Source organism: Phaethon lepturus, unplaced genomic scaffold (assembly GCF_000687285.1).
Source record: "Phaethon lepturus isolate BGI_N335 unplaced genomic scaffold, ASM68728v1 scaffold11921, whole genome shotgun sequence".
In the NCBI taxonomy this organism is placed as follows: Eukaryota; Metazoa; Chordata; class Aves; order Phaethontiformes; family Phaethontidae; genus Phaethon; species Phaethon lepturus.
The window spans coordinates 21,009-47,351 of NW_010519903.1; the positions used below are offsets into that span (position 1 = coordinate 21,009).

At 38.3% G+C, this 26,343-nt stretch overlaps 1 protein-coding gene across 1 annotated transcript; it reads right to left on the reverse strand.

The window, feature by feature from the left end:
* Nucleotides 1-864: 864 nt before the first annotated feature.
* On the reverse strand, nucleotides 865-25,591 carry SLC17A5 (solute carrier family 17 (acidic sugar transporter), member 5). Its single transcript, XM_010297203.1, has 11 exons — nucleotides 25,537-25,591; nucleotides 22,431-22,627; nucleotides 20,766-20,999; nucleotides 20,173-20,260; nucleotides 15,911-15,997; nucleotides 14,580-14,698; nucleotides 13,547-13,705; nucleotides 10,761-10,893; nucleotides 8,991-9,138; nucleotides 4,068-4,158; nucleotides 865-2,488 (listed from the first exon to the last, which is right to left on the reverse strand). Exons 1-11 carry the CDS (start codon nucleotides 25,589-25,591, stop codon nucleotides 2,351-2,353), a joined length of 1,449 nt encoding a protein of 482 aa, XP_010295505.1. The 3' UTR covers nucleotides 865-2,350.
* Nucleotides 25,592-26,343: the final 752 nt, after the last annotated feature.

Sequence of the window (26,343 nt, forward strand, 5' to 3'; positions counted from 1 at the left end):
CATACTATGTTTTGATACTTTTAAAAATAAAATTGGAAATAGCTTTGTACTACTAAGTTAATTATAACCGTTGTATAGAAATAATATAAGGACTTATAGCAGTCCTGCTTTCCAAGCTCACTTAAAAGTCACACAATATACAAAATGAGTATTAATTGTGCATTAGATAAGGAGAAAACAAAATCTAACATGCTGGTCAAAAATTTCTAGACTACTCAGTGCTGATATGCCTAAAATTGATTCAATTTTAACTGAATCCAGTTCAGGCTCATTTCAATGAAACAGAAAATGTCTACATTCACTGCAACTGCATCTGCTCCCTTAAGTATCTATTTAGCAGTTTCAACTGAACTGTTTTCAAGGGAAAAGACTAAAGGCATGGGAAGCTGAAGTTTCCAGCCTCAGAACAGGCAAAATAGCAACCCTGTCCACATGTTGCCCTGCTCATGATCTTTAGAAAAGCAAAGGCATCTATTATTTTAATCTATATCCAGAAACTTTTTTTAATTGTTTTTAACTTCCTGCCCCTCCCTTTTAACCAAGGCTACTGAAAAAGTACAGATTTCTATAAATGCAAAGTGAAATTATTCCTTTTAATACAGTGTCAGGTGGAAGATAGTACTTACCTGTAAAGCTAGACAAGAAGCTTCTGAAGCAGGTAATTTTCCAGGAAAATATTAACCATCCCTTAATCCAGCCACCAATCTTGTTCAGCATAATTTAAGAATGGTGTTCTGATTTCAGGGAGATAGTAATTTTCAACAACAGATGCATATGTAAATATTCATTCAATTTATTGTGAAAACACTGAAAACACAATATAACTTTCACATACTCCCACTGAACAACTACTAATTTAATCTAAACTTCACACTGTTTACTGTGGAAATGCTGCAGACACAAAAAAAGATTTAGACACAGTTCTACCATCAGAGAACATGACACTTCAAGGAAGGTCAAAACAAAATGACTCTTAAAGCTAAAAAGAAGAGGCAGATGCCATTTCCTAGAAATGAAGGGAGGTAGGCTCCACTGGAGCTGCTTTAGTACTGGGCTTTTCTTTTGGACTGGTGGTAAATGAAAAACCCAGAGCTCAGTGATCTTCCTTTTTTACCTAATTGCTTCAACCCAGGAATCTTTGGCATAGGAATTTTCCTTTGCTTTGTGACTACAAGATTATGTAGACATTTCTTCTTAACAAGGACACTGTTTTATTAGACTTCATTTAATTCTACTGCGTGGCATTTAATCGCATGTTGTGCATATTGTGCAAAGGATGCTCTTGAGTGTCAAATTTGTTGTTGATAGGAGACTAACAGCATCAGGTTATTGCACTAGTTCTTTTTTACTCTACTTTTATCTGACTATCAAACAAGGCTGTTACAGAACTGATTTTGCTCATTATTCCCTACACTGGCCTTATTTTATTGCATTTACACTGACAAACTGACAAATATATCTACATGCAAGAGGAAAGAATTCCACTGCATTGATTTAAGGAGATAAAAAACAAACAGACAAACTGAAAGTTACTTTAAGGTAAGCATGCAGGTATTCTGTTTCTAGTTCACTCTTACACACTGCCTAGATTTAAACCACGGAGTTGCACTGCTTCTTCTTCGCACAGATGAATACAATTAAGGCCTATTTAAAAAACCTGCGCCATGGAGAACAGTAATACATGGCTTATTCTGTCAGTCACAATGGCACTTACTTCCTCATTGCTCTGTATCAGTTGTGAAGCTCTATTCATGAAACAGGGAATGTTTACAGGTTGAAAACTTGTGTGTAATATAGAATAAAATCATGTGTGCATTTCTTAGACATCAATTAAAACACTGACAAAATAAAAGCATTATAAAAGATTGTAGAAAACTAGAGCTCTTCTAGGCTTTTAAACAGCAAAAAAACTATCCACCTCATCATGGAAATCAAAACACTTTTGGGTACAATCCTTTGCATGCCATTCCTCCATACAGTGCTACATAATCACTTTGCTTTTTCCTCTCATTTCAGTGTCAACAAACATCTGCCTACATATTAATTCAGAAAATATTAATTAAAAACTGGAAAGAATTGGAGCCTAGCACACCGATTTAAAATGTTTTCTCCAAACATGTGTTTGATATCAAGTCCTAGCATGAAACTATTATATTTAATCCAAGTAGTTTCTTGTTAGGAAATAGCACATATATGCTGTCAAATGATTTTCAGTACAAAAGATATACAGATAAAATAGTTTAACTGAGAAGCTCTGAAGACTCTAGGCATCAGTAGGGAAGGCACTTTTCCGGTCACATAATTCTAGCACATTGGGATTCAGCACAGCTTTGGTATTTCAACATCTCCTTCAGTTTCTATGCAAGTGATATCCACTGACAGCCCAGTCCTGAACTTCTCCACTTGCAAATAATGCAAAGAAAATTGCTCCAAATAGATTAATAGATGCAGCAATATAGAAAACAGTCTGCCATTCTCCCACAGTATTCTGTCAAAAGGTGGAAATAAAACAAGAAAAGGTGCAGTCAATTTGCAGCTCCACACTCAAGAAAAAGTATTTTAAAACTGACGCTACAGGCCTTGCCTATTTAAATGTAAATGCTATTCAGCATGATTTCATAGCAACATAAAAGCATTATAAACATAAAAGATCAAATCATCAGAATAGTCTTTAATAATACAACTTACACAGATAGTCCTATCAGAATTGCATTAGACTACTTGGATCAGTTTATCATCTGAGATGCAGAACCTTCGTATCAAAATTCACACTAAGTGTGAATTCATCAAAATTTGCATGAAGGCTACATAAACTCACAGAGAATGTTACTGTAAGGGGAAAAACAACTTTGCTTTCAAGTCAGGTGATCCAATGGCTAAAGTGATCTGCACTAGTTGAAGTGCTCTGCAGTATGCAGTAAGCTATCCTTAATGACTACTACATGCATATTCCAGAATCATAAGCTTTTTAGCCCAAACAAGGTAGCTATCTTTACTCCGATTTCAAGAGGAATCCTCTAAATTCAGGTATTTAAGAAAGGCCTTAAGACATGGGTAACAAAGAACTGTGGTTTGTTTGGGGGTTGGGTTTTTTGTTTCTTCTTTTCTAATAAAGAAGCAATATCTGTAGATGTCTTAAGGGTTTTTTTTTTTTCCCCTTTTTTTTTTTTTGTTCCAGATGACTACTGTAACAACTTGTAAACATACTTACTACAAAAACAGAATAATACCAGAACAATGCATTAGTATGGGGAAAAAAAACCCAGAACAAACAAAAAAATCCCACTTGTCAAGATGTCTGGAAGAACTAATTTGCTTGGATTCATGTATTAATATTCTCATCTTATTTTTAAGGAAATCATTGGAGTGATCATCAACTCCAAAAATTCAACTGTATCAACAAACTTATTCCTCCCATCTTTCTTTCTTAAAAGATTTTAGAATAGTTCATATAGTTGATTTAAAAAAAAAAAAAATCAAACAACTCCTTACTCCCTTTTTCTACCCCAAATCACCCTTTGACTAAACCATCTTGGAAGTCAAATCTAACACTGTTCAAGTTAGGTGTCTTGTGAAACTAACACACCTTAGAATGTATGCACATTACAGGATTAGGACAAATGCATTATAAAAACCACACATTTGAATCTAGTTTCTTACTCATCTGACAAATGCTGACCTTACAACTCAACACCTCACGTGAGAGACTGATTTAAAACACAAGTATGAACTTGTCTTAATTTGCTAAAATAGTACCACAACTGTCTCATCTAGTTGGCATTTTAACAGTTTTACTGTGATAAAAACATATTGATTTTATTCCTAGAGAACATAAGGGGTGAGTCACTAAAATTTTGAAGTCCTACACAGGTCTTCAATTTTACCTTTATTTTCCTGATCACAATCAGAAGAATAAAGGCTAGGAATTAAGTAATTCACAGCCAAGGAACAATACGACTTACATATATAACCCCGATTTCATTTAATGACTGCAGACTTGAGAAGACAGAATTTCCATTCAATGGAGATAAAAATATAACAACTGAAAAAATAATAAGCAGGCTTACATTATGAGTGAGGTTCTTGGCAATAACTGGCCCCACCATTCCTGGGATAGTAGCAAAAGAATTTGTGATCCCAAGGAGAATTCCAGCATACCTGCAAGAGAAATTGTTAATGCTGCTTATTAACTTATCCTGCTTAGCAGTCATGGAAACAATTTTGCCTAACCTGATCACATAGGCCTCATCTTGATCACACAGACAAATTGAAACACAAATATTCCAGTGGGAATGGCTTGCTTTTATTCTAGTAACAAATCACTGACAACTGGGTACATACATTTTTAGGGATGTGGTTTAATTTAATGTTGTTTAGTTAACCTAACTTGTCAGTGTTAGGTTGACGGTTGGACTCGCTGACCTTAAAGGCCCTTTCCAACCTAAATGATTCTATGATTCTATACACCTGTATTTTCCAAAGGCTAGTTATGGAATTTAATTTAAATTACGCATGGCTCTGCTCAGGATCCATAATCCAAACCCACATCCCCTTTGCTAAGCCACAACCAAACTGCCTGGAATGGATCCATCAGAGAAGTTAGAAAAGAAACATTGCATGCCTTGAAGTGCAAAGACAACAAGGAGTATGATAGAGTGCTCTTTGGCAACAATAAGAGTTGGTTCAGGTATCATGGCTAAAAAGTGTCTGCCAAGAAGGCAATATCACCAGTGCAGATGGGTATCCCCATATGTTCCAAAGACCTGAGTTCAGAGCGCTGTGGCAGTCCTTCCCTTCAGCTTTCTGTGGGTCAAGGCCAATCGAAAATGGGTCTGACTTAACCAGTTTTGCTGGTTGCCATTCCTGCAGCTCCATTCTGAGGTTTCCTGTTCCATGAACGTGTTGCTCTATCACACACATGTGCATGCATATGCATCAGCAGCCATAAAAACTTGCTGGGAAAACCTGGTAACTTGCTTAATATTAGAGTTTCAGCACCTCATCTCTAGGCAATTAAAGATCTCTTTAGAGAGAGAGTGTTGCAATACTGAAAAATCATGTTTGAAACTGTACCACACGCACAGACTTGTGAGATAGACTGACAAGAAACAAGAGCTAGACATTCTACATCTGAGCTTAAGCTTCCAACCACCAGAGCACAGATCCCTGTGGTTCAGATTTCCAAGCTGGATTCGCTGGTTGAAGGATCATACAAAATACTAATAGTTGCAATTTACCACAGGAGAAAGGAGTTATCTCCCCAGCCATTGTTTTAGGCTGTTTAGAAGAGTGAAATTATGTCCTCACCGATTTTAACATACCAGAAATATAATTTCATCTCTAAAGAGAGATGGATAGCTTTGATGTATTATTTACCAACACAAGTGAATTCAACCATACAGCATTGTTACAAAAGGTTGTGATATGTGTATCCAGTCCAATGATATTAGAGAAACATGCATTTTTTTCCTAAGACAGTCAACTATCTAGCCTACTAGTTGATTTTTTCTTGAAAACATATCTGTTTAAAGCATGACAATATATTTTAGGCTGAGCTCCAGTGCCTTAATTAAAACTATCCTTATTTCTTATAAATGTGGCATGTAGTCTTCTTATTTTGGAAAGTGTTTAAGAATTAATAGGCCTTTACGAAGCTCAATGTGAAAGTGTAGAAGTTTCCCTTCGGCAGATAAGCACATATAGCAAAACTCCATTTAAAGTTTTTAAGTAGAACCAAACGCATTTTGTCTTCAACGTGTTTAAGCACTACGATACTGCTAACACACACTTTCAAAAGTACACATAGTTTAATAGCTTCCCTGGTTGCCAAAGATCTTTGGCAATCAGTTGCTGGCTAAATGCCTCTAGTTATGCCCGGTGTTTCTGACATAGGTTGCATTCCTGATAATGCTCACTGTTTCATGTAGATAACTGCCATGCCACTCCCTCAGCACAGAGGAGCCTCCCATATGAAATCCGAAAGAAAAAAGTGACATGTCTGTAGAGCAAAGCTAATAGTAAGCTGTTGGTCACGTTCCTATGGCATAGTGGGGATAAGCAAATACAAATCAACTTGCAGAGCAGTTAAGTAGTAAAATCAAGAGTAAAAAAGCCAGATTTTTTGTGAAGTGTTTAGTGTATAACAGAGCCACAGGAATATTACAGGGGCTCATGGTAACAGCAATCCTAAAAATTGTAATCATGGCAACATATTGATGTAGATTTAAAGAGCTAGAATAGAATATATTTTCCCCACATGAACAATCTTTTCTCCCTCCCGTCTCTGACGCTCCCCCCCAATTCAATGAACTGATGGCATAATAAATAGATGTTAGAAGCCAAAAACACATAGCAAATATTATTTTTCCTTCAGTATCAGTATTTTCATCCACCTTTTCCTGTGAATATAAGAATTTCTTTGGTATAATGCAAGTTTTAGTAGCAACAAGGGACCATTTGCTATTCTAGTCAGCATACTTTGAACCAATTAAAATGGGCATTTGATGGCATTTTGAAATTGCTTTGAATCAATTCTAGTAATTCTAACATCTTCAGTAAATTAAAAAAAAAATCAAGCTCTGGGTAAACTCTTAACACAGTTTTCCTTCACACTTATATGCAGACCCCGTTTTCATATTTCTACAATTATGTCAAGCATTTCCTTGAAATTGTGAATGTCTGCCTTGGCCATTTCATCCAACAAAGTTCAGACAACCACAAAAAGTTAAGTAGGGGGAAAAAAAAAAAAGACATCTTTTTCCCTCTCGCCTTAGATGTTTTTGTATTTCAACCTTTGTTACAAGGACATGCCATTTTCCTCCTGTCTCCATTTGGACAGATTTACCCTGAAATAAAGCATGCACATGCTGAATAGAGAATCACCAATTTCAATAAAACAGCATTCACCCTGACCATGTTCCCATCCAGGAAAGTTTTCCTGCATTTGTGGCCATAGGCTTCTAGAGGCAATGATGGGCCGAAGTTCCTGAACTATCAGCAAGACACCTGCCTCTCCTGCACTGGTGATCAGTGTGCTCCCTTCAGACTATCTAAAAGAAGGGCTAGAGGAACTTGTCTGGTTTAAATGCAAAGGGAATAAAAGCAGGACTTTGTCGAGGACAGGAAGAATAGAGTGGGATTTGGTCAGAGCGATCAGCAGCAGTTCATGTGGTGAATCCAATTATGCCTGCTGACAAATATCAGCGTCACACCACATGATTTTTCTCTTGTGGCTTTTTTCAACACCTAAAATACTCTGTATACTGTCATACACAAATTCACACTCGAAATAAACACATTAGAAATGCAAAGTGAAGTATCTCTCAAATTAGAAAACACACACAACACCCTAGTCTGGAAACCTCAGCCATCACCTGCATGCAGATGTTTCTTGTACATATGCCTCACGGAGGCACACACTGCAGTTGCATGATTTCCTTTTTCCTGTGACAGTTCTGTTGCGCTCAGTGGACAAGATGAATTGTACTCACTTAATGAGCACCATTTAATATTTTGTTTCACTTCACTTGCTCAATGCGTGGACCCAAGCTTTGCCTTCTGCATACTATTCAGCTGTTGCAAGTACAATTTTAACCATCAACTGCACAGACATCCAAGTTCTGCCATTAAGTAACTTACAGTAGCAATGTCTTTTTCACATTAATGCTTATGTTTTGTATTTGAAGACCCAGAAACATAAAATAACTCCAACTCGTAGCCAATGTTTGACATTTTTAGGAAATTAACTGCTGTAGTTCTGCAAACCTAAGCTTGAAACAGAAGTTATACAATGGCCGCATAACACCCCAGGTGCACTGCTTTAACTACATCTTCTAAATTCATAAATTCTACTTGATTTAAAACAAAGTTCATCACAAAAGCTATTCTTTCTTTCATATTCAATTCACAGTTCAAGCTGTTTATAGCTAGCCACTGACATCTTCACTCTTGCTTGCTACCTAATCTCACATGCCAAGATTAATTGGACTCCCACTATTTCATATCCATCTGTTAAGTCAAAACTTGCCCATCACTGTGGATGTGACCGCTGTCCTTCCAATTGCCAAAGCCTGCATACCAACTTCACTTTGGATCTGAGGTCCCCCACATAAGTTGTCCAGTTCTTAAGGATTTTTTTCCTAGGTAACATCTCTACAAAATGTTTCTTTCTTCTCCACTCACACTTAAACTCTTTTCATCTTACACATTAATACAGAAGCACTCTCTTCTTTAGTCATAAAGTCATTTGACCCTGCTATCTAAGTGCTACTGCACAATAGGTAAATGAATGACAGAGCAAAGTATTTGACTTTTACCAGTGCAAAGAAAGCTTATGTGGACTTTCAAAAGAATACACATATACTCATGCTCTTCAGGAAATTGATGGATCTGTCAAGTTCTGAATTTGTAACACATTGGAGAAATTACAGCCTGAAGTCTAACTTTCCATTCCTATAATTTAGTCATTTAATCCTGTACATACAGGATTCATTATCTACTGTTAACAGGTCACTTACTCATAATGAGATTCTGACACCAGTGCATAGAATATGTTTTTCAAATACAAATAATTTGCCTGTATCACAGCGCTTAAATATGGTTATAGTCATGCTAAAGATTGATAGTTCTGATGGAAAAGCTTAAAAGAGTGAAACACTTAAATGTATTGCACTGTTACAAAAACATTGTCCTATTAAGATCATTAATGAAATAGGACAAAAATGTAGTAAATATAATTACAGGAATTATATTATTTATTACTGCAAGATCAAAAATTGAGTTATTCTAAACTGTTGTTCATATCCTCTGCCAAACTCGTGCTTTTTGCAAATACAGTGCTTAAAGTTGTAAACCTGAGTCATTGTCAGTGTTTACATTCCAGGACTGTACAGCACATGGTCCATCGCTAAATCTCCCAGGCACTCCAGCAATACAAAAAAAGTGGTCATAAATGTATAACGTGCACTAACAATAGCTTCAGCCATACTTACGAAGGTGCTATGTCCAGATGGTTGATGCTGTAGCCAGATGTACAAAAACCTCCTAGTGTTGTTGATATGGTCACAAATGCAACAGCCAGTGCATAGTTGCAGCCTATGAATCCAGCTGCTACTAAGAACACCGCAGGTCCAATCATTCCTTTAAGGCAGAAATCTTAGAATCAATGGATTTTTAACAGGCAAGACATTAAGACCCTCTAAACTGTGTATACATTTTCTATACAACTTTCACCACCACCTAGTGTACAGAATGCAGTACTGCACTACATGCATTACAGCGGGCCTGTGCGGAAGAGCAGATGCGTTGCAAATCTGTTGCTGCCTCAGGAAACAGTAGCCAGACCAGAAAATTCAGCTGCAAAGAACAAACTTCAGCTAGATTAAAAAAAATAACAAAAATCAACAGATACTGAAAGTGACTTCACAAATTAATTATTGTTATAGAAACAATAGAAGCCACACTGACAGTGGTAGGTGAACAGTGCATTGCAAAGAAACTACCCCCATTTAACTCTCTAGATTTCAGGAGCAAACGCTGACTTCTGCAGATCATAATAAAGCAGAGCTGGAAGCATTCATACAAATACATATGTATACATGTATGTATATTTCTCCTGCAGACACCTTCTAGAATGAGCTTTATTTCACATTTATAAGATCTGAATGTCTGGTACATCTATACTGGAGCCTGCTGTACAATTTAGAGAACCCAGGCTAGCTTTAGAGACACTACATCAGGTACTGGAAACAGCTTAGCAGCCATCACGAGCTAGTGCGTGCCACTTCTGTCTGCAGTTAACTTTGGTACCCATTTTCCACTACCAGAGTTGGCCATTTACATGACCTCATCATGACCTCTGAAAACAGCTCCAAGTACATGCTTTTGTTGATGGGCCAACCTGTGGAATTGTACTTGTTGTATGTACTTGGTTGTGGAGCCCTGCAGTAAACTGGATCACCAAAATGGTGTAGGCTTAAAATATGAAAAATGCTTGAGAGTTTATTATAAGAGCCGCTTTAAAGAACGAAATTGAATCAGCAGAATTGAGAAGGCAGCAAAGATGGGCATACATCAAGCAGGCTGCAACTTGTGTGTATCCTGTGCCTTATCTTTTTTTTCCCCTTCTTTCCCCTGCCCCCTCTTTTAATCAGCAATCAACTTCTCCTTCCTAAATACATCCTTTTACTTGTATTTGTTAAAAAACTGATCTTGTTGATCTCTTGGTCATTTCAGATCATCTCTCTTCCCAAGTAGTCAAGACCATTTTGGATTCTATTTGGTCTTCCTACCCTGGTAGCAACTGTAAATTTTGCAAGTGTATTCAGATTCAGTTACTTAAGTTTTAAATAAACAGAACACTGAACAACACAGGGCTAGGAATAGGCTCATGCAGACCAATATCCCGTCTCAGTTTGAGAAAGGCATTCACAAGGTATCATTCAGTAAAGCAATTATCACCACTTTAATCGTGATTCTACCTATCACTTATTTAATCCGTTTGCTTGTAAGAATGATGTATCTTGACCTAAAAAAAGCTTTTGGCAATCTCTTATCATTCTCTTATCCAATAGGCCTACTTTTTAATGGCAAAGGATAGAATTTACTCAACAAATTAATGTACAAATAAAGTTGCTCCTCTCAAAGTCATGCACAATCCTGCCTAATCTCACAGCAGAACATCACACTACTCTCCCAAACCCTTCCTTTTTCCCAGACTGATACTATGATATGTTTAGAACAGAGATGATACTTGCACCTACCTATTAGGGTAAAACATTTGCGAACACAAACAGTTGACAAGTTCTGTTTTTCCCGTAAATAATCAGCAATTTGTCCAGACAGAATTATACATAACCAGCAGCCAAAATAAGGTAAGGCAGATAAAAAACCATTCTGTTGAGGAGATAAAAAAACCCAGCAAAGAAACAGTTAAACCACTGAAATGGCAATTCAATATGCTGAAAAATCACTTATGCTGGAGCATTAAGAGAGACTGAACCAGAGGTGTCAAAACGTCCATCCACATAACTATTCTTAGTATTACCGTAAGAAAGAGACCTAGGAAGCAAAGCATTTTAAAGTTACCAATGTGTAAACTCTCCATTGCATGACTTAACCCACAACTACCAATGTAGCCAGTCCAAGAACTCAAAGGTTTAAATCAGCAAATGGGTTCAGGAAAAAGAAAACTATGCATGAAGGTATCTTGTGGACATTAACCTCCTCATGCAAGTTTTCAGAAACACCAATTTCAAGCAGGACAGGCTATCAAGTGAGTTACTAAAGTAAGTGGAAGCTGTAAATATTATGCAGAATTTTTAAAGCTATACAGAATCTCAGAGTTCTGTACTACTACAACTCTTCAACATTACATTATCCCATTATCTATCTGCTGAAACATCTGATGCTGGCTGTAATCAGAGACAAGATACAGAACTGCGTCTTTCACCACATCCAGGCTGGACATCCTATGATCCCAAAGCAAAGCTATTATTCAGGACCTGACATTAGTTACACTGAAGTCACTCATTAACTCCCATTACTTTAAACCAGAGCTGCTTAGAGACTTCTGCCGGATCTGCACGTTTTTCTTGCATAAATTTACAGCCTTTCCATACAATTATGGATAATTACTGATAACAGAGCTATAATTTGACCTAATCTGTGGTTAAAAAAAGGTATTTGGATAGCTAGTAGATAGAAATGCTCTAATGTTTATACACTATTATAAAAAGTACATTTGTCAAAGCAGCGAAAGCTTCCCTAGGGAATTTAATTCAAAGTGAGACCAAAACCACATCCCTACCTGAAATCTACTCTGTCAGCACTCAAACATATTGCCTGTTGGGCTTCAATGTTCAGCTTTCAAAAGCAGTAAGTAAAATTTTGAAAAATAGAAGATAGTCTCAGTAATTAAAAAAAACCCCCAAACATTTCTTTTGAAGCACTGTTCAAAGACACAGCATTATTTTTAACCAGTTCCTTTATAAAAGGATAGAAACTGATGGACTATACAGTAGCAACTGTATAATATTTTAAACAGTAATGCAATTGCCACCTAAATGTGTGGCAATAAAGTTAGTCCAACACTATTATGCAAGCTTTTTCTTTTTTTTTTTAATGTTCACAACAGTCAGTACTCCAAAAAGAAGAAACACAACCCAGAGACATAGGAAACCACTTCACAGCAGAACCTGTTAGCATTTAATGCAATGGTGTTTTACAAAACACATGCAGTTGAGGGCTGTGGTAGAAAATGACTTTTACAGATGTTTACAAAGGTATTCCCTCAAGAGGCATAATAAGGAACCCAACCAGCAACTTCAGCTAGTTTTTTACAGCCATTTTGCAGCTTGCCTTACTGCGACCTTCTCTTCTAACACTGAGATTCCCCATCTTTTCCTCCCAAGGTTGCTGGCAGCACCTCTTTCTTGCATGGTGAGCATCTCCAGTTTGCTTTAAACCAGCCTCATGTGTCAAACCAGGAAAAGACTATGCTAAAGTTCCTGAAATTTCTGAGCGCCTTTTCACTTGAGCTGTACCAGCTTCTCTGGGTAAACTATGCTATCACTGAAAGTTTTTCATTAACAGAAGACCAGTACAGTCAAGTAATTGCTATAAATAAGAATGATAATAAATATATATTTATATTATACATAAGAAAACAATAATACTCTTCCACGCCCATAATTTTTCCCTGATAAATAATCTCATTTTAAAAAAATTTCCTTGAAAAGCACTATATCTGGACCTTAAGTCTACAGTTTTGTTCCACCCTATTTACCTTACTAAAAGAAAGGTATTTTACCCCTGGTGCTCTTTGAGGAAAGGAAAGAAAGTGACAATTTGGAAAGGGATCCAATCAGATTGAAGCCTCCCCTCCCATTTTTATTGACCCCCCCTAAAATATTTTCAAAGTGTCACTTGTCCAAGGATTTTCTTAGTTTTATTTTTCTTTTTTAACTGCAAATGTTCTCCTTTATGAATGAGCAAAGTAGTAGAAGATAGTATTTCAGAAGCCATAAAACAAGCTATAAAATCTGAAGCAATCTACAAACCATATAACAGAGGAAAATATTGTTATAGTTATTGTTTTAAATCAGAGCAGTTAAAAACAGGTAACATGCATCTACAAGCAGAAAAACAAGCTCAAAAGCTAGCATTAAGTTAAATCATGGAATCATCATAGAATAGTTTGGGTTGGAAGAGACCTTAAAGATCATCTAGTTCCAACACCCCTGCCATGGGCAGAGACACCTTCCGCCACACCAGGTCACTCAAAGCCACATCCAACCTGGCCTTGAGCACTTCCAGGGATGGGGCATCCACAAATGTCAAATATGTCCTGAAAAATGTGGAAATTACAATATCGGCAACATTTTTGATGCATCCACTGAATTGTGAAGATTTGTTTTACCATTTCCTGGCTATATATTTATATTCCAAGGTTCTTAAACAGGTTCCACCATTCTAAACAACAGGGAAGACCTCTGTTATTTCATTTCTTTAATTCAGAAGAAAGTGACTACATTTTTATTTATCTCACCTCTTGTGCATCAAATCGCAGGATCTCCTTCATGTATGTGGGCAAGAGCGTAAGAAGTGTGTAGAAAGTCCAATTATAAGAGAAGTGTGCCACAACGATAGCCCAGAGTGGAAGGGACTCCAGTATAGGTCTCCAGGGAACAGATTTCTGTGTAGAAAGCTAGCAAGCACGAGGCAGAGAAAAAGGGAAGAAAAAGAGTGATCAGGACATCGACATGAACATTTACTAAATACAGTGTTTTGACCCTATGCAAATCTATGCTTCTCATTCATTCTGAAGGGCACAAAATGGGTCTCAGTCAATAGATGCAAGTCATCAGCAGTGAATGAATTACTGCATTCAATTCTCGCTGAAGGTATACTAATGTATGTTGCTGCTCTGTTGCTTACCATTGCAAAGTAAACCAATTATGTTTTGTAACTAGAATTTCAAAAAGCATGCCTTCCCTTGTTGAGATTTGTTGCCTCCTGCTTTCACTATAAATGATTAAACATTTAAAGTCACCCCTCACATGTTTATTCAGCTGAATCTTTCCTACTCAATCCTAGATATTAACTTTCGTCTCTCAGCCAGCTTCACAGGTTGTAAATACATATCTCCAGTCACAGGGATAAACTCTTACACACACTTTAGGAACAGGCTCATTAGCATTTTCAAAATGTTTTCTCCACAAACAATGACCTCTTTCTTACTCTAGATGGCACACTGAAAAAAGTTGTAAAAAGTTGTATTACAAACTTGAAAGACATTATACAGGTCAGGATCTAGTTTAAAGAGAAGCGATATACTTGAGCTTTTTATTTAAAAGCACCACAACAACATCTGTGACAAAAGGCGTTATTACAAATGCTTTGTTTGGTTACCGATTGTTTCTCACTTACACAACCACACTGTATTTTTTAGTTTTGTTTGACAAATTCTGCCTCTATCTCAGATTAAGGATGTTTTTCTAGACATCAACAGAGCATGACACTAATGATGATATTTATAGTTTATGTTCTTAAGTAAGTATGACTATACCAAAGTGCTGTACCTGATCTTTTAGAGAAGAGAGTATATATTCTCTTTCAGCATGTGAAATGCTCCTGTGAGTTTCTGGTGTATCACTAACCAACCACATCCAGAAGAAGAACCATAATACACCAAGTGCACCTATTGTTGGGAAAAGATAGATGAAGAGATAGAAATGAAAACATAAGCAATTATATCGAGTGAATAACACTCTCAGATTATTTAGTTAGAAGTTTTTTCCAAATACACAAATAAAATTTTAATGAACATTATTTTTTCATCTACTTACAAACAGTAGTTCCCCAAAGTGGCTTAACAATGCACCTTTAGAGGTAATAAACAATAAAGAGGACTAAGCAGGAAAGTGTATCTTTGTGGGGTTTTTTTCCTTCTTCTTGGAAGTGCCTCATACAGCAAGAAAGATGCATACACATACATATTGTATTTTTATCAGTCACATGGAACAGCCATAAAGGATATGGCTCACCCAGCGGAAATAAAAATTCACATTAAGTTTAATCACAGAAAATACTTTGTGCACACACACAGAATATCACTACATACAGCTTAACTGATGTACCAATCCTCCTTTTCTTTTTTAAGCTAAACCCCAAAACTGTCATCTGAAAAAGGTAACTTTTCAATAGTCAGTCCAAATCAACTGTACTTTTATATAACACTGTAACTTATTTCATTTTGTCCAATTCTTTTTTTGAACCCTTTTTATTTATACAAAAAGTGGAGGTGGTTTTGTTGAGGAAAGTGTAACCACTGTCTTCTATTCCAATTCTCCCTTCTCCATGCAGAATACAAAACAGCTCAGACATGTAAATAGCATCAGTTAGATCTATGACATGCTGTTAGAAAATATTTTCTGTGTTTGAGCTTCTCCTAGAAGAAAACTCACAGTAAACATACTATGCCTTGCATTTTGGGCATTCCTGTGGCTGCTAGAGAGATTTTCCACACAGTTTCCATTTAAAGCAGCAGTAACTTTTCACATGTTCTTTCATTCAGAGTAGAAGTTTGTTCCTGGGATTAAAGTTATTAACTCAATTTCACACTTCAGATAAGAAATTTCAGCCTGTTGTTTCCAAGTGGCAGGAAAGTTAAGAGCATTTGACTTGTACCAGCTTTTCTCCAACCTGAGGCAGCTTTGCTCACTGGAAGCAAGGCTTACATAGCCACACACAGGAATCTATTTAGCTTTAAATATCTCTAGTTTCCCAGGAGGAATAAAATAGCAATCCTACATGTCAAAAATTCTAAAAACTTAAAGTAAGTTTTATAATATATCACGCTTTTCAAAAAGAATATGAATTGTACGTTTAATAATTAAAAATACCCACTTACCAAATATGTAAAACACATAAACCCAGTTCATATAGTAGCAAATTAAACCAGAGAGTGGCAGAGAGACAACAGTTCCCAGCTGTGCACCTGTGTACCGAAAGCAAAACAAAATGGAAAAACAATAATTAGATCTCTTATAGACCCCTTAAAATAAGTGGCATTTCACAGTTATTTTATTTTTCTGTAAGAAATCATGCAGAAAAGATTTGTCACCACCACTAGAGGGCTGCCGTTTAACCTTAAAGAAACACAGGCACAATAAGCTGCTTTGGCAGCTTCAAGTAAAGAGTCACAGAGCCCTAAGCATCCAAAGCAAAAAGCAATAAAAGACAGGCATTCTTGGTACATTCATCTCCAATAAAGCAATGGCTTTGGTACATCCAAAACAACGCAAATTAGTCAACTGGCATTGCTGCAAAACAAGAGAGAGCTGACCACAGTACAATTAAGGACCCAGCAAGGTGTACTGGTTTTGGCTGGGATCGACTTAATTTTTTTCACGGTAGTTAGTATGGGGTGATGTTTTAGATGTGTGCTGGAAACGGTGTTGATAACACAGGGATGTTTTTGTTATTGCTGAGCAGTGCTTACACACAGTCAAAGCACTTTCTGCTTCTCACACCACCAGCGAGTAGACTGGGGGTGCACAAGAACTTGGGAGGGGACACAGCTGGGACAGCTGATCCCAGCTGACCAAAGGGATATTCCATACCATATGATGTCATGCTCAGCAGATAAAGCTGGGGAAGAAGGAAGGGGTGGGACACATTGGGAGTGATGGCCTTTTGTCTTCCCAAGTAACCGTAACACCTGATGGAGCCCTGCTTTCCTGGAGATGGCTGAACATCTGCCTGCTGATGGGAATCATAGAATCTGTGGGTTGGAATGGACCTTTAAAGGTCATCTAGCCCAACATCCCTGCCTTCAGCAAAACATCTTCAACTAGATCAGGTTCCTCAGAGCCTCGTCCAACCTGACCTGGAATGCTTCAAGGGATGGGGCATCTACCACCTCTCTGGGCAACCTGTGCCAGGGTTTCAACACCCTCAGTGTGAAAAATTTCTTTCTTATATCTAGCCTAAATCTGCCCTCTTTTAGTTCAAAACCATTACCCCTTGTCCTATCGCTACAAGCCCTGCTAAAATGTCTGTCCTCATCTTTCTTCTAAGCCCCCTTGAAGTACTGGAAAGCTGCAGAAAGGTCTTCCCAGAGCCTTCTCTTCTCGAGGCTGAAGAACCCCGACTCTCTCAGCCTGTCCTCATAGGGAGGTGTTCCATCCCTCCTATTATTTTTGTGGCCCTCCTCTGGACCGTCTCCAACAGGTCCCTGCCTCAGGAAATCCCCTGTGTGCCAAGATCTGCTGCTCCACTGTGGGTCGGACTGGCTCCAGAGCAGCCCCCCTCAGTGATCCCTTGGGAAGTTGGAATAAATTCCTTGTTTTGCTTTGCTTGCATGTGCAGCTTTTGCTTTACCTATTAAATTGTCTGTATCTCAAACCACGAGTTTTCTCACTTTTACCCGCCCAATTCTCTGCCACATCCCACTGCAGGAAAGTGAGCAAGTGACTGCATGGTGCTTAGTTGCCAGCTGGGGTTAAACCATGACAGGGGGATAATATTCTGACTTGATATAATCAATTTGCATTTCTCGTAACTCCTACTAGCTCCACAGAAACAGGAATGCTAGAAACAAGAGCCAGAAAGCACCCATATAACCAGCAGGTTCAAATCCCATGGTGCCAAATTCCACAGGGTACAGGTACAGGCAAGGAAGAAGGGAAAGATGAGCAGATTCCAGTTTGGATACAAGCCAAAAGCAGGAAAGGACTATTCTCAAGTTTATAACTCAATATATATTTTGCAAAGGATGGTATATTCCCCCCACCCCAAATCTAAACCAGAAACCCAACCCATATTCTTTACACACTTAGGAACTCTTACTGGTGATAAATAGTAGACCTTGTCTCTTAATGTTAGTTATACGATCACTTATCTAAAGCTAATCTCAACTCAGAAAACATTATATTATGTTGATACACTGGCTGCCTTGATTCCATCTTCATGGAAACAATTTTTATTTGAGGTACAAAGCTTCAACCACGAGCAAAAACCCCACATACTTCATGCAAAATATAAATCAAAATAACAATTACATATAACCGCAATCATATGTTCTCTTAGAAAATCAACATGATCATGATTAAATAAACCACAGACCACATGACTGCCAACCATGAAAATGTGGGGAAAAGGAAACATTCTGCTAAGTTTACACGATATCCATTCACGGCTGCTCACAACAGGCAGTTAAAGGCCACAGCCTCTTCTCACTAGTACACCAGCATATCGTTTCACAGGATACAAAAGAAGAGTTTAAAAGCCCACAACTGTTAAATGCAGTAGATGTCAGTCCCAACTCTGCGCTCCCTGCTTAACTCGTGTGCTGGCTCTCACATGAACACTTCTTTTAAAGCAGATTTAAATTGCTAATATGGCAGAAAACATTAAAAAAAAGGAAAAAGAGAAAAAGCTTCCTGCTTTAGATGGGTTAAAGCAGCTCATGGAAGGGTCTGATGAATACCTGAAATAGCACAAAGGAAGGAATGAGAAACTTTGCTAAGAGGGAAGTGAGGAAATGTCAGGAAGAAAGGATTAGGGCTTCATTCCTGTTGGCACAAGCGAGCGACCAGGCTGACTTAAGTCCTTGAGAAACTGTAGCCACAGTTTATATCGTATAGCCCTGTCTTCTTGATGAAGCCCAGGTCAAATAAGAAAGCTGTAACAAATACTGACAAGAGTGAGTAAAACAAACCATTACTTCATCAAGTGAATGCAAAATTTGTCATCCTCAAAGAGATTATATTATAAATTTTGACTAGTAAATTTAGAAAGCTACAGTTTTCACCTGCCCCACAAATACTGCATTGAGCAATGTGACTAACCAATAAACCCTTAAAACAGACAAAGGTTCAGTGAAGATGGGCAAGAGCAATGGGTTACAGAATCACAGAATCACTAAGGTTGGAAAGGACCTTCAAGATTATCAAGTTCAACCATTAACCCAATGCCACCATGTCCCCTAAACCATGTCCTGAAGCGCCGCATTCACACGTTTTTTTAATACTTCCAGAGATGGTGAATCCACCACCTCCCTGGGCAGCCTGTTCCAATGCTTGACCACCCTCTTGGTGAAGAAATTTTTCCTAATATCCAATCTAAACCTCCCCTGGTGCAACTTGAGGGTCCATGAAGCTCAGGGAATAATGCAGGGTGTGACTGACCACAGCTGGTGCAAAGAAAGCTGATTATCTCAACACAAAGGGGACCAGAGGGTGGCTTTTGTCTTAGATAAACAGCTATATCAGTTGAGTGGATCAGCTGGTGATGTAAATGTTTCTCCCTGAACTATTTAAAAGTGTGACTGTCTCCCTGAGTCAGCCAGACCGGCATGAGGGGAGTGAATATGTGGCTTAGCTCAACATAAAGTATAAAAACTAAACAACTAATAACAGAATTTCTAACAGAACAACAGATTTGAGCTGCCTTAAACCCATGTATTCCTTTCCAGCAGCTGGGGATTCCCAGTGTCATAACAGTGAGCCTATTAGAGATTGGTAATGCAAATGTGTATAACATTTAAGTGTTAACTTACATTTGTTCTGGGCTTTCAGTATATTTTGTATTACTCTGCTAAATCAAAAATCCTGTGTAACATCAAATAACTTCAAGTAAGTAAATTTGGTATCAAACATTACACCTTCCATGTGTAGCGTATCTAAAAGAATCTGGTCAGGGAGTATTGGAGTCTGACAAGGAGCTCTTGTAGCAATACCTGGGACCTTGGACACTTTCTACCCCGAATTCCTCCAAAAACACTTTAAAAAGACAAAACCATGAAACAAAACCCAACCAACCAACTACCTCTGTCCTGTGATTCTGCCCCAGCTTTTTTGTTCCAGATACTAAATCTCCTTTATTTACAGTATATTCTATTAATTAGCTTCACAGTAACTCTTTGCACTACTTTATACCAAAGTTAGTCTGAAGTTTATACTTAGTTGCAGATCAATACCTTTTCTCAGGGTTAGAAAAGCCATGAATAAATGAAGATAATGAACGTAAAGCAAGATTTAGTTCAATGATATGCTTTCCAGATTAAATGCTGATTAAAATTTATAATATAAATCCCTTTGATTTAAGTCAATCCTCCCTGTTACTGCAGTAAAAATGCATAATCCCGTTATCAGCGTGGGAATTTCTCACCTGCATATGAAATACTAAGGAGCTTGCTGCGTTCCAGTGGAGGCGCCCAAGATGACCACATTGAATGCATAGCTGGGAAGGTAACACCCTAGAAAACAACATTTCATTCTGTTGAAATGCAACAACTTTAGAACTCCCTTAAACTTTGCAGGTTTCAAAGCATATTTCATTAAAAAGCAGTAGTAGAATCTGTTAGTTTCTTGTTTAGCAAGAAACCACTTTTTAAAAGTGTGCAAGGCATGAGAGTAAATAGGCAGAATTAATTTCTCACGCTTTTGATTCTGTATGTACTGGACAAGATGTAAGAATACAAACAATACTGTTTTGACTCCTGGTTTCTGACAAATGAGAAAGGATAATTCCAGTTTTATCTCAAGTGTGTTCACAAATAAAACCTTTTTCTTATTCAAAAAGCTTAGGCTAAAATCGAGGGCAAATCTTTTAATTATTAAAAAAACCCTAAAAATAAGCTACTCAAAATGAAACAAGCCATATGCTACTCCAGCATACTGACACCCACAAGGTCTAACCATTACAATTTATTAATAAATTATTCGGATACATTTTTAAGTTACATGGAGAAAAAGGATTACCTCTCCCAGTCCTTCCAAGGCTCTGACAGCTATGAGGTAGCCAACTCCCAAATTTGCAGCTAAGGGAGTAAGCAAAGTGAATACAGAGGTACCAAAGATGCCAAACCCCAGTAACAGCTTCCCTCCAATTTTGCTTGCAAGATATCCTCCTGGAATCTGAGTAATGATATAACCATAGAAAAAAGAACCAAGGATCCATCCCTGAGTATCAGCATCCCAAGAATACTTTTCCCCCTGCAAAGAGAAAAAAAGCCCAAAACGCAGTAAGTTAAAAATAGCAGTTTCTCTGACCATATTTTATATAACTTTGATCCATCATTTAGTCCTTTACACCTAAATTATAAACCTTTCATGGCCTCCTCCCTAGGGTCTCCTTCCTCTACATACATCTATACTGCAATCAAAGTTGTGCTGAAAGCTAATTCAGGTAGTTTACAGTCTGTCCAGGCATATCTAGCCCAAGTATGAAAATCATCACGTGAAATGGAAGTGCTCGGGCAGTTATCCCTTTCTGAGATCTAAGCAACTTGGGTTAGGTGACACAGGTACAGACTACATACTCTGCATGAGTGTGAATCCCACTTCTGTATCACAGTGTGGATGTTCTCACAGGGTCTAGAAAATGGCTTTTCCTGCAGAAAATTTATGGACAGAAAAGCAAAGAAGGAGATGCAGATGCTTAAATTTAATATAAAGAAAGAGAGCAGTCAAGGACAGGACTCACAAGGGTAGGTGGAAGAATGTGATAAGCACAACAAAAGGACGGTGAGTTTAGCAAAGCAATAAAAGCAAAGATGATTGATATAAGGAGCCTGAAGCTAGAAAGGAAGTCAGCAAGAAGTCATGAAGTGTTGCCCAATAAAGTGATTTTGAAGTTTGGGATCACTTCCAAAGAGCCCAATTTATGAGCATTTAAATAAACACCACACATTTCACAGAAGTGATAAGACAGAATCTTCTTCCCATAAAGTTCACAGTTATCACTTACTTGTGATAAATAATAAATGACCTCTAAACAAGCAAACAACATGAAGGCAGGACGATGGCAAGAGTGCTTGGTAACAAACTTCAACTATAAGATGAGATCTATGCAAGTTCAAATTCACAAAGTTGTTTTGTTTGTTTTTTTAAAGCATTTTTTCATATCCAACAGTTCAGTTAAGAAATGTGATTTTAAGGATTACTGGAAGGGAAGTCAGAAATATGGGATATAAAGACAAGAACCATTATCTGGGAAAGAGATCAAAGAAGCAAGGAGAAAAATATTACATGTCAATTTGTAATGAAATTTCATGCCATTGAGACTGTACAAAGAACAGGCAAATATGGAGAGTGATGTGAGCTCTGACGCATATGTGACAGTAACAGTTGATCAATGGCATATAAAAGTGAGTCATAGTAGATCTACAAGGTCAGATTACCCAATTTGTAAGGAACAGCACAGAGAGGATATATGTAAAAAAACCTGGCCCTGAGCACAGTACTTCTGAATTAGCTAGACATTTAAGGCTATTATTTTCCAGAATAGCTTTAAAAGAACCACTGAAAAGGCCATCCGGTAAAAGCAGCCTGTTCTCTTGCCACTTAAGCATGAGTCATCAATCACAGACTTCTTTGAAAAACACTTTCACATGCCACGTTACAGAACTATGTTTGAGAGCTCACCGTTGTGTTGCGAGGAACATTTATGGTGGAGGAGTGCTCTGGACACACATTGGAAGTTGTATTCTTTGCCAAGCTTGTGTTAGGCTCTACCATATCTACCAGAGCAACGCTCAGGTTCACACGTAACGCGTACAGGAGGAAGAACCCAAAAAAGGCCAGTAGTGCTAGGTTGTAGCGAGCTGAGCAGCATGCAGGGACTGAAATGAGAGTGAATGCAATATTTTTGTTTTAACAGAAACGAACAAAATATGAACAACTGATATCAGTTTCTACTAATAGTCTCAGAAATTTATGGGTAAGAAAAAAATAGGCAAGAAAATAAGCTAATTGTTCTAGTGTTAAGGAGTGTATTCAATAGGGGTAGAGGCTGAGGGTGGGGTAAAAAAAGCAGCCCGCTTTTCTACTGATATGCAAAACAAATGTAATTCTGGTTTCAACAACTGGTAGCTATCCACACAAGTGTAGGGGCTGCAATGGAAATGTGGTGTGTGATCTGTGGAAATGGATTTAGAAACATGGTTTCAAAAGGCCTCTCCAAAATACAGTAATATTTATTCAAGGTAGAACTTTACACTGAAAAAAATCTCTAAGACTAGCGGGAAGCCTGTCACATACATAAAAACAGTTCAAGAAAAACCAGAGACTCTAAAAGTAATGTTAAAGAACAGTCATTGAGATTCCGCCAGGCTTTTTTCTAGGACAAGTTTGCCTTCTAGAAGTTTGCTTATGTCGTGGTTTAGCCCCAGCCGGCAACTAAGCACCACGCAGCCGCTCGCTCACTCCCCCTCCCGCAGTGGGACGGGGAAGAGAATTGGGAAAAAAAAACTCGTGGGTTGAGATAAACACGGTTTAATAGGACAGAAAGAAAGAAGGGAACAACAATGATAATACCAACAAAGGAATGTACAAGAACAAGTGATGCCCAATATAGCAATTGCTGACCACCCCGTGATCAACAGCCCGTCCCCGAGCAGCGATTTCCGCCCCCCGGCCAACTCCAGTTTATGTACTGGGCATGACGTCGTATGGTAGGGAATATCTCTTTGGCCAGTCTGGGTCAGCTGTCCCGGCTGTGTCCCCTCCCAGCTCCCCGTGCACCCCCAGCCTGCTCGCTGGCAGGCCAGCACGAGAAGCTGGACTGTCCTTGACTGCTCAGCAACAACCCAAAACATCAGCACATTATCAACAGTTTCTCATCCCAAATCCAAAACACAGTCTCACACTAGCTTCTGTGAAGAAAACTAGCTCTATCCTGGCTGAAACCAGGACAGCTTATAAAAGAATATGCATTTGCTGGCAGCTGCCAAAAAGAGAAAACTAGCAGAAAGGGGAATGGCAAATACTGTGGTGACACTGTGAAACAGCAAGTTTCCCAGTTGCCCAGTACGCCCCTCTGCCACAGTGACCACACAACAATGAAGTTGACAAAGGAAAAGGAGTCTTAGATTCAGCATAAAATCTGTGTTGTGGCATTAAGCCAACTCTGTCAGCTGTTTAAACCCAGATATCAGAATTTGCACTGTAACACAGTTATTTATTCCCTTCTATAGTAGAACACAGCAGCATTTGGTAGAGATCATTCACCAGTACCAGAACATTCAGATCAGAGTTGAGTTGTAACTTGTCCAGCACATCACCAGTGGCAATAAATTTTGTATCTATACAAAATGTAGTTTACAGCTCTGTAAGGTACTCTTTATGAACTGGGGATGTCTAAACCTACAGAGCAGAATTGTTGAGAAACTACTTGAAGAAATCTGCTGAATTTACAAATAGTTGGGGGGTGGAGCTTCCCCCCTTGTGAGGAAACTATTGTGCTAACGGAAAATTTTATAACCTGGACATCTGAAACTCTGGAAGGGTTGGGGATCAGCACCTGCAGATATTACATCCGTCTACAGCGATCTTATATGACTATTCAGAATTCAAACTATGAATAGAACAAGCATATGTATGAACAACAGGATTGACTGGAGCTTTGCCTGCTACTGCAATATGTCTATTGACTAGATTCTCTGATCTGCAATAACAAGCAAAAAGCATGCCCTTGCGGACAAGCTATCTAAAGACCTTCCCCTTCCCAGTAATTTCCTTAGGACAAGGAATGAGCCTATGTGATTTTGCCTTTTTCAGTGAGGGCACCAAGAAAGCCTTTCTGCCAGACTGTATTTTTCATGAAGGTAGTAGAACTTTCCCGTTTTTTAAGTCTCTAGCCCTGACCAACTTTATGTGAAGTTTGTTAAGGCTGCACAAGTTGTTGAAATGACACAGAGAGGCTGTATTTGCTATGTTCGTTTAGTAAATGAGTAATAAGTGAGGCTACTGTGCAAGTATGCAAAATGTCTTCCAGACCTGCAGTAATTGCAAGTCTTGCCTCAGAAGTGTTTAAAAAGGGCATATCTGATTTTTAATTGAAATGAAGAAGAGCAGCCAAGATTTTATTGCTTGCTTTAAAAACAACAGGCACCACGAGCAGGAAGTGCTTACTGCACAAAAACTAGTCAAGCAGCTTCACTGTCCTTTATTGTTGTTTAAAAAGCAATTTGCCTTAAGCAGAAAATGTACAGCCATATAATTTACAACAATTAATATAACTACAGGTAAAGCTATTTAAACTTTCCACTGCCTGTATTTGCTGGTATTAAACAATAATAACAGAAGGCTGAATATCACACGGATGAAGTAACTCTTCCTTGGAAATGCAGATTAACTGGAACATCCATTACTCTTCCTCTGGAAGCCTCTTACTGGTATACACCTTTTCTGGAAAGCAAGCTCCACAAAACAGATGTGCAAGAAATTAAGATCACTAATGTCAGATTTTTTTTTACAACTGCCAATAGCCTAGCACAAAAATCAAACAAACATGTAGATCTGCAAACATGAAATTAATGGCTGCTAAATTATTACTTCCCTGTCTTTCCACTAAGTGCATTGGCAATGCCTGAGAATATTAGATAAGTTAACAGAACAGGCAATTCCAGAGAAGATTCCAGATGCATTTCAATCACCCACCCCTTCAGGAGATTGCCACAACCCAAGAGACCCAGACCAGACATTCACCCTAAAGTTTAAGGCAGTTCAAGGTTGATGCTCAAGGTCTTACCTTGATTGGTAATCTTGGGTCCTACGTCTATAGTTAACTCTGATTTCATGGGCATGTTTTATAACGCTGTAGCTATAATTGAACAAGATTCTTAAACTACAGTTTAAAAAATAGGTCTGTGCTGCAAGTTCCACAGCAGTTAAAGGAAGTTGCTCTTTTGCTGTATTTTTCCTTGTGGGTGAGGTGAACCACCTCAAATGGAGCATGATGCATTGTGCAAACTTAAGAATGTATTGCTTTAATAACTGACTTGAACTCAAGTTTCTCTCTTTCTGGCACTTTAAAGTCATTCTGTCAGCAGCCCCTCTTGCTGCATTATACGTTTCCCAAGTAGGTTAGAGTATTTCTGCATGACTTATGGAAGAAACTTAAAATCTTACTTTACTCTTTATAGTTTGTATGTTCTGGGAAACAAAACAGCGTAGACAACCCCCTAAACATGTTAGCTCTGTTGTTAAGCCCTGACCCCATAATGGTCCTCCTCTCCTATAATTATCTTCGTGCCTTCTTCCACCTTCCTTCGCCTCCATACTTCCTTAACAAGTAATTAGTCTTACTCAAATTCTGTCTTAAAATGAATTTCTGCCATAACCTCGGTGGACCCCAGCAGTTGTTAAGAGTTGTTAGGCCGGCATTTAAGCTGGAATTACCCACTTGTCTTCACTGAAGAGATACCAAGCCAAGGGCAGGTATTTACACGCGAATTAAGTAACAGGGTTGCGGGCCTGTTCCCCGCCATCAGCGCCGAGGACAAAGCCCCGATCCCTGGCAGGACGCGGGGCCGTGTTTAACCTACGCTCTCCGACA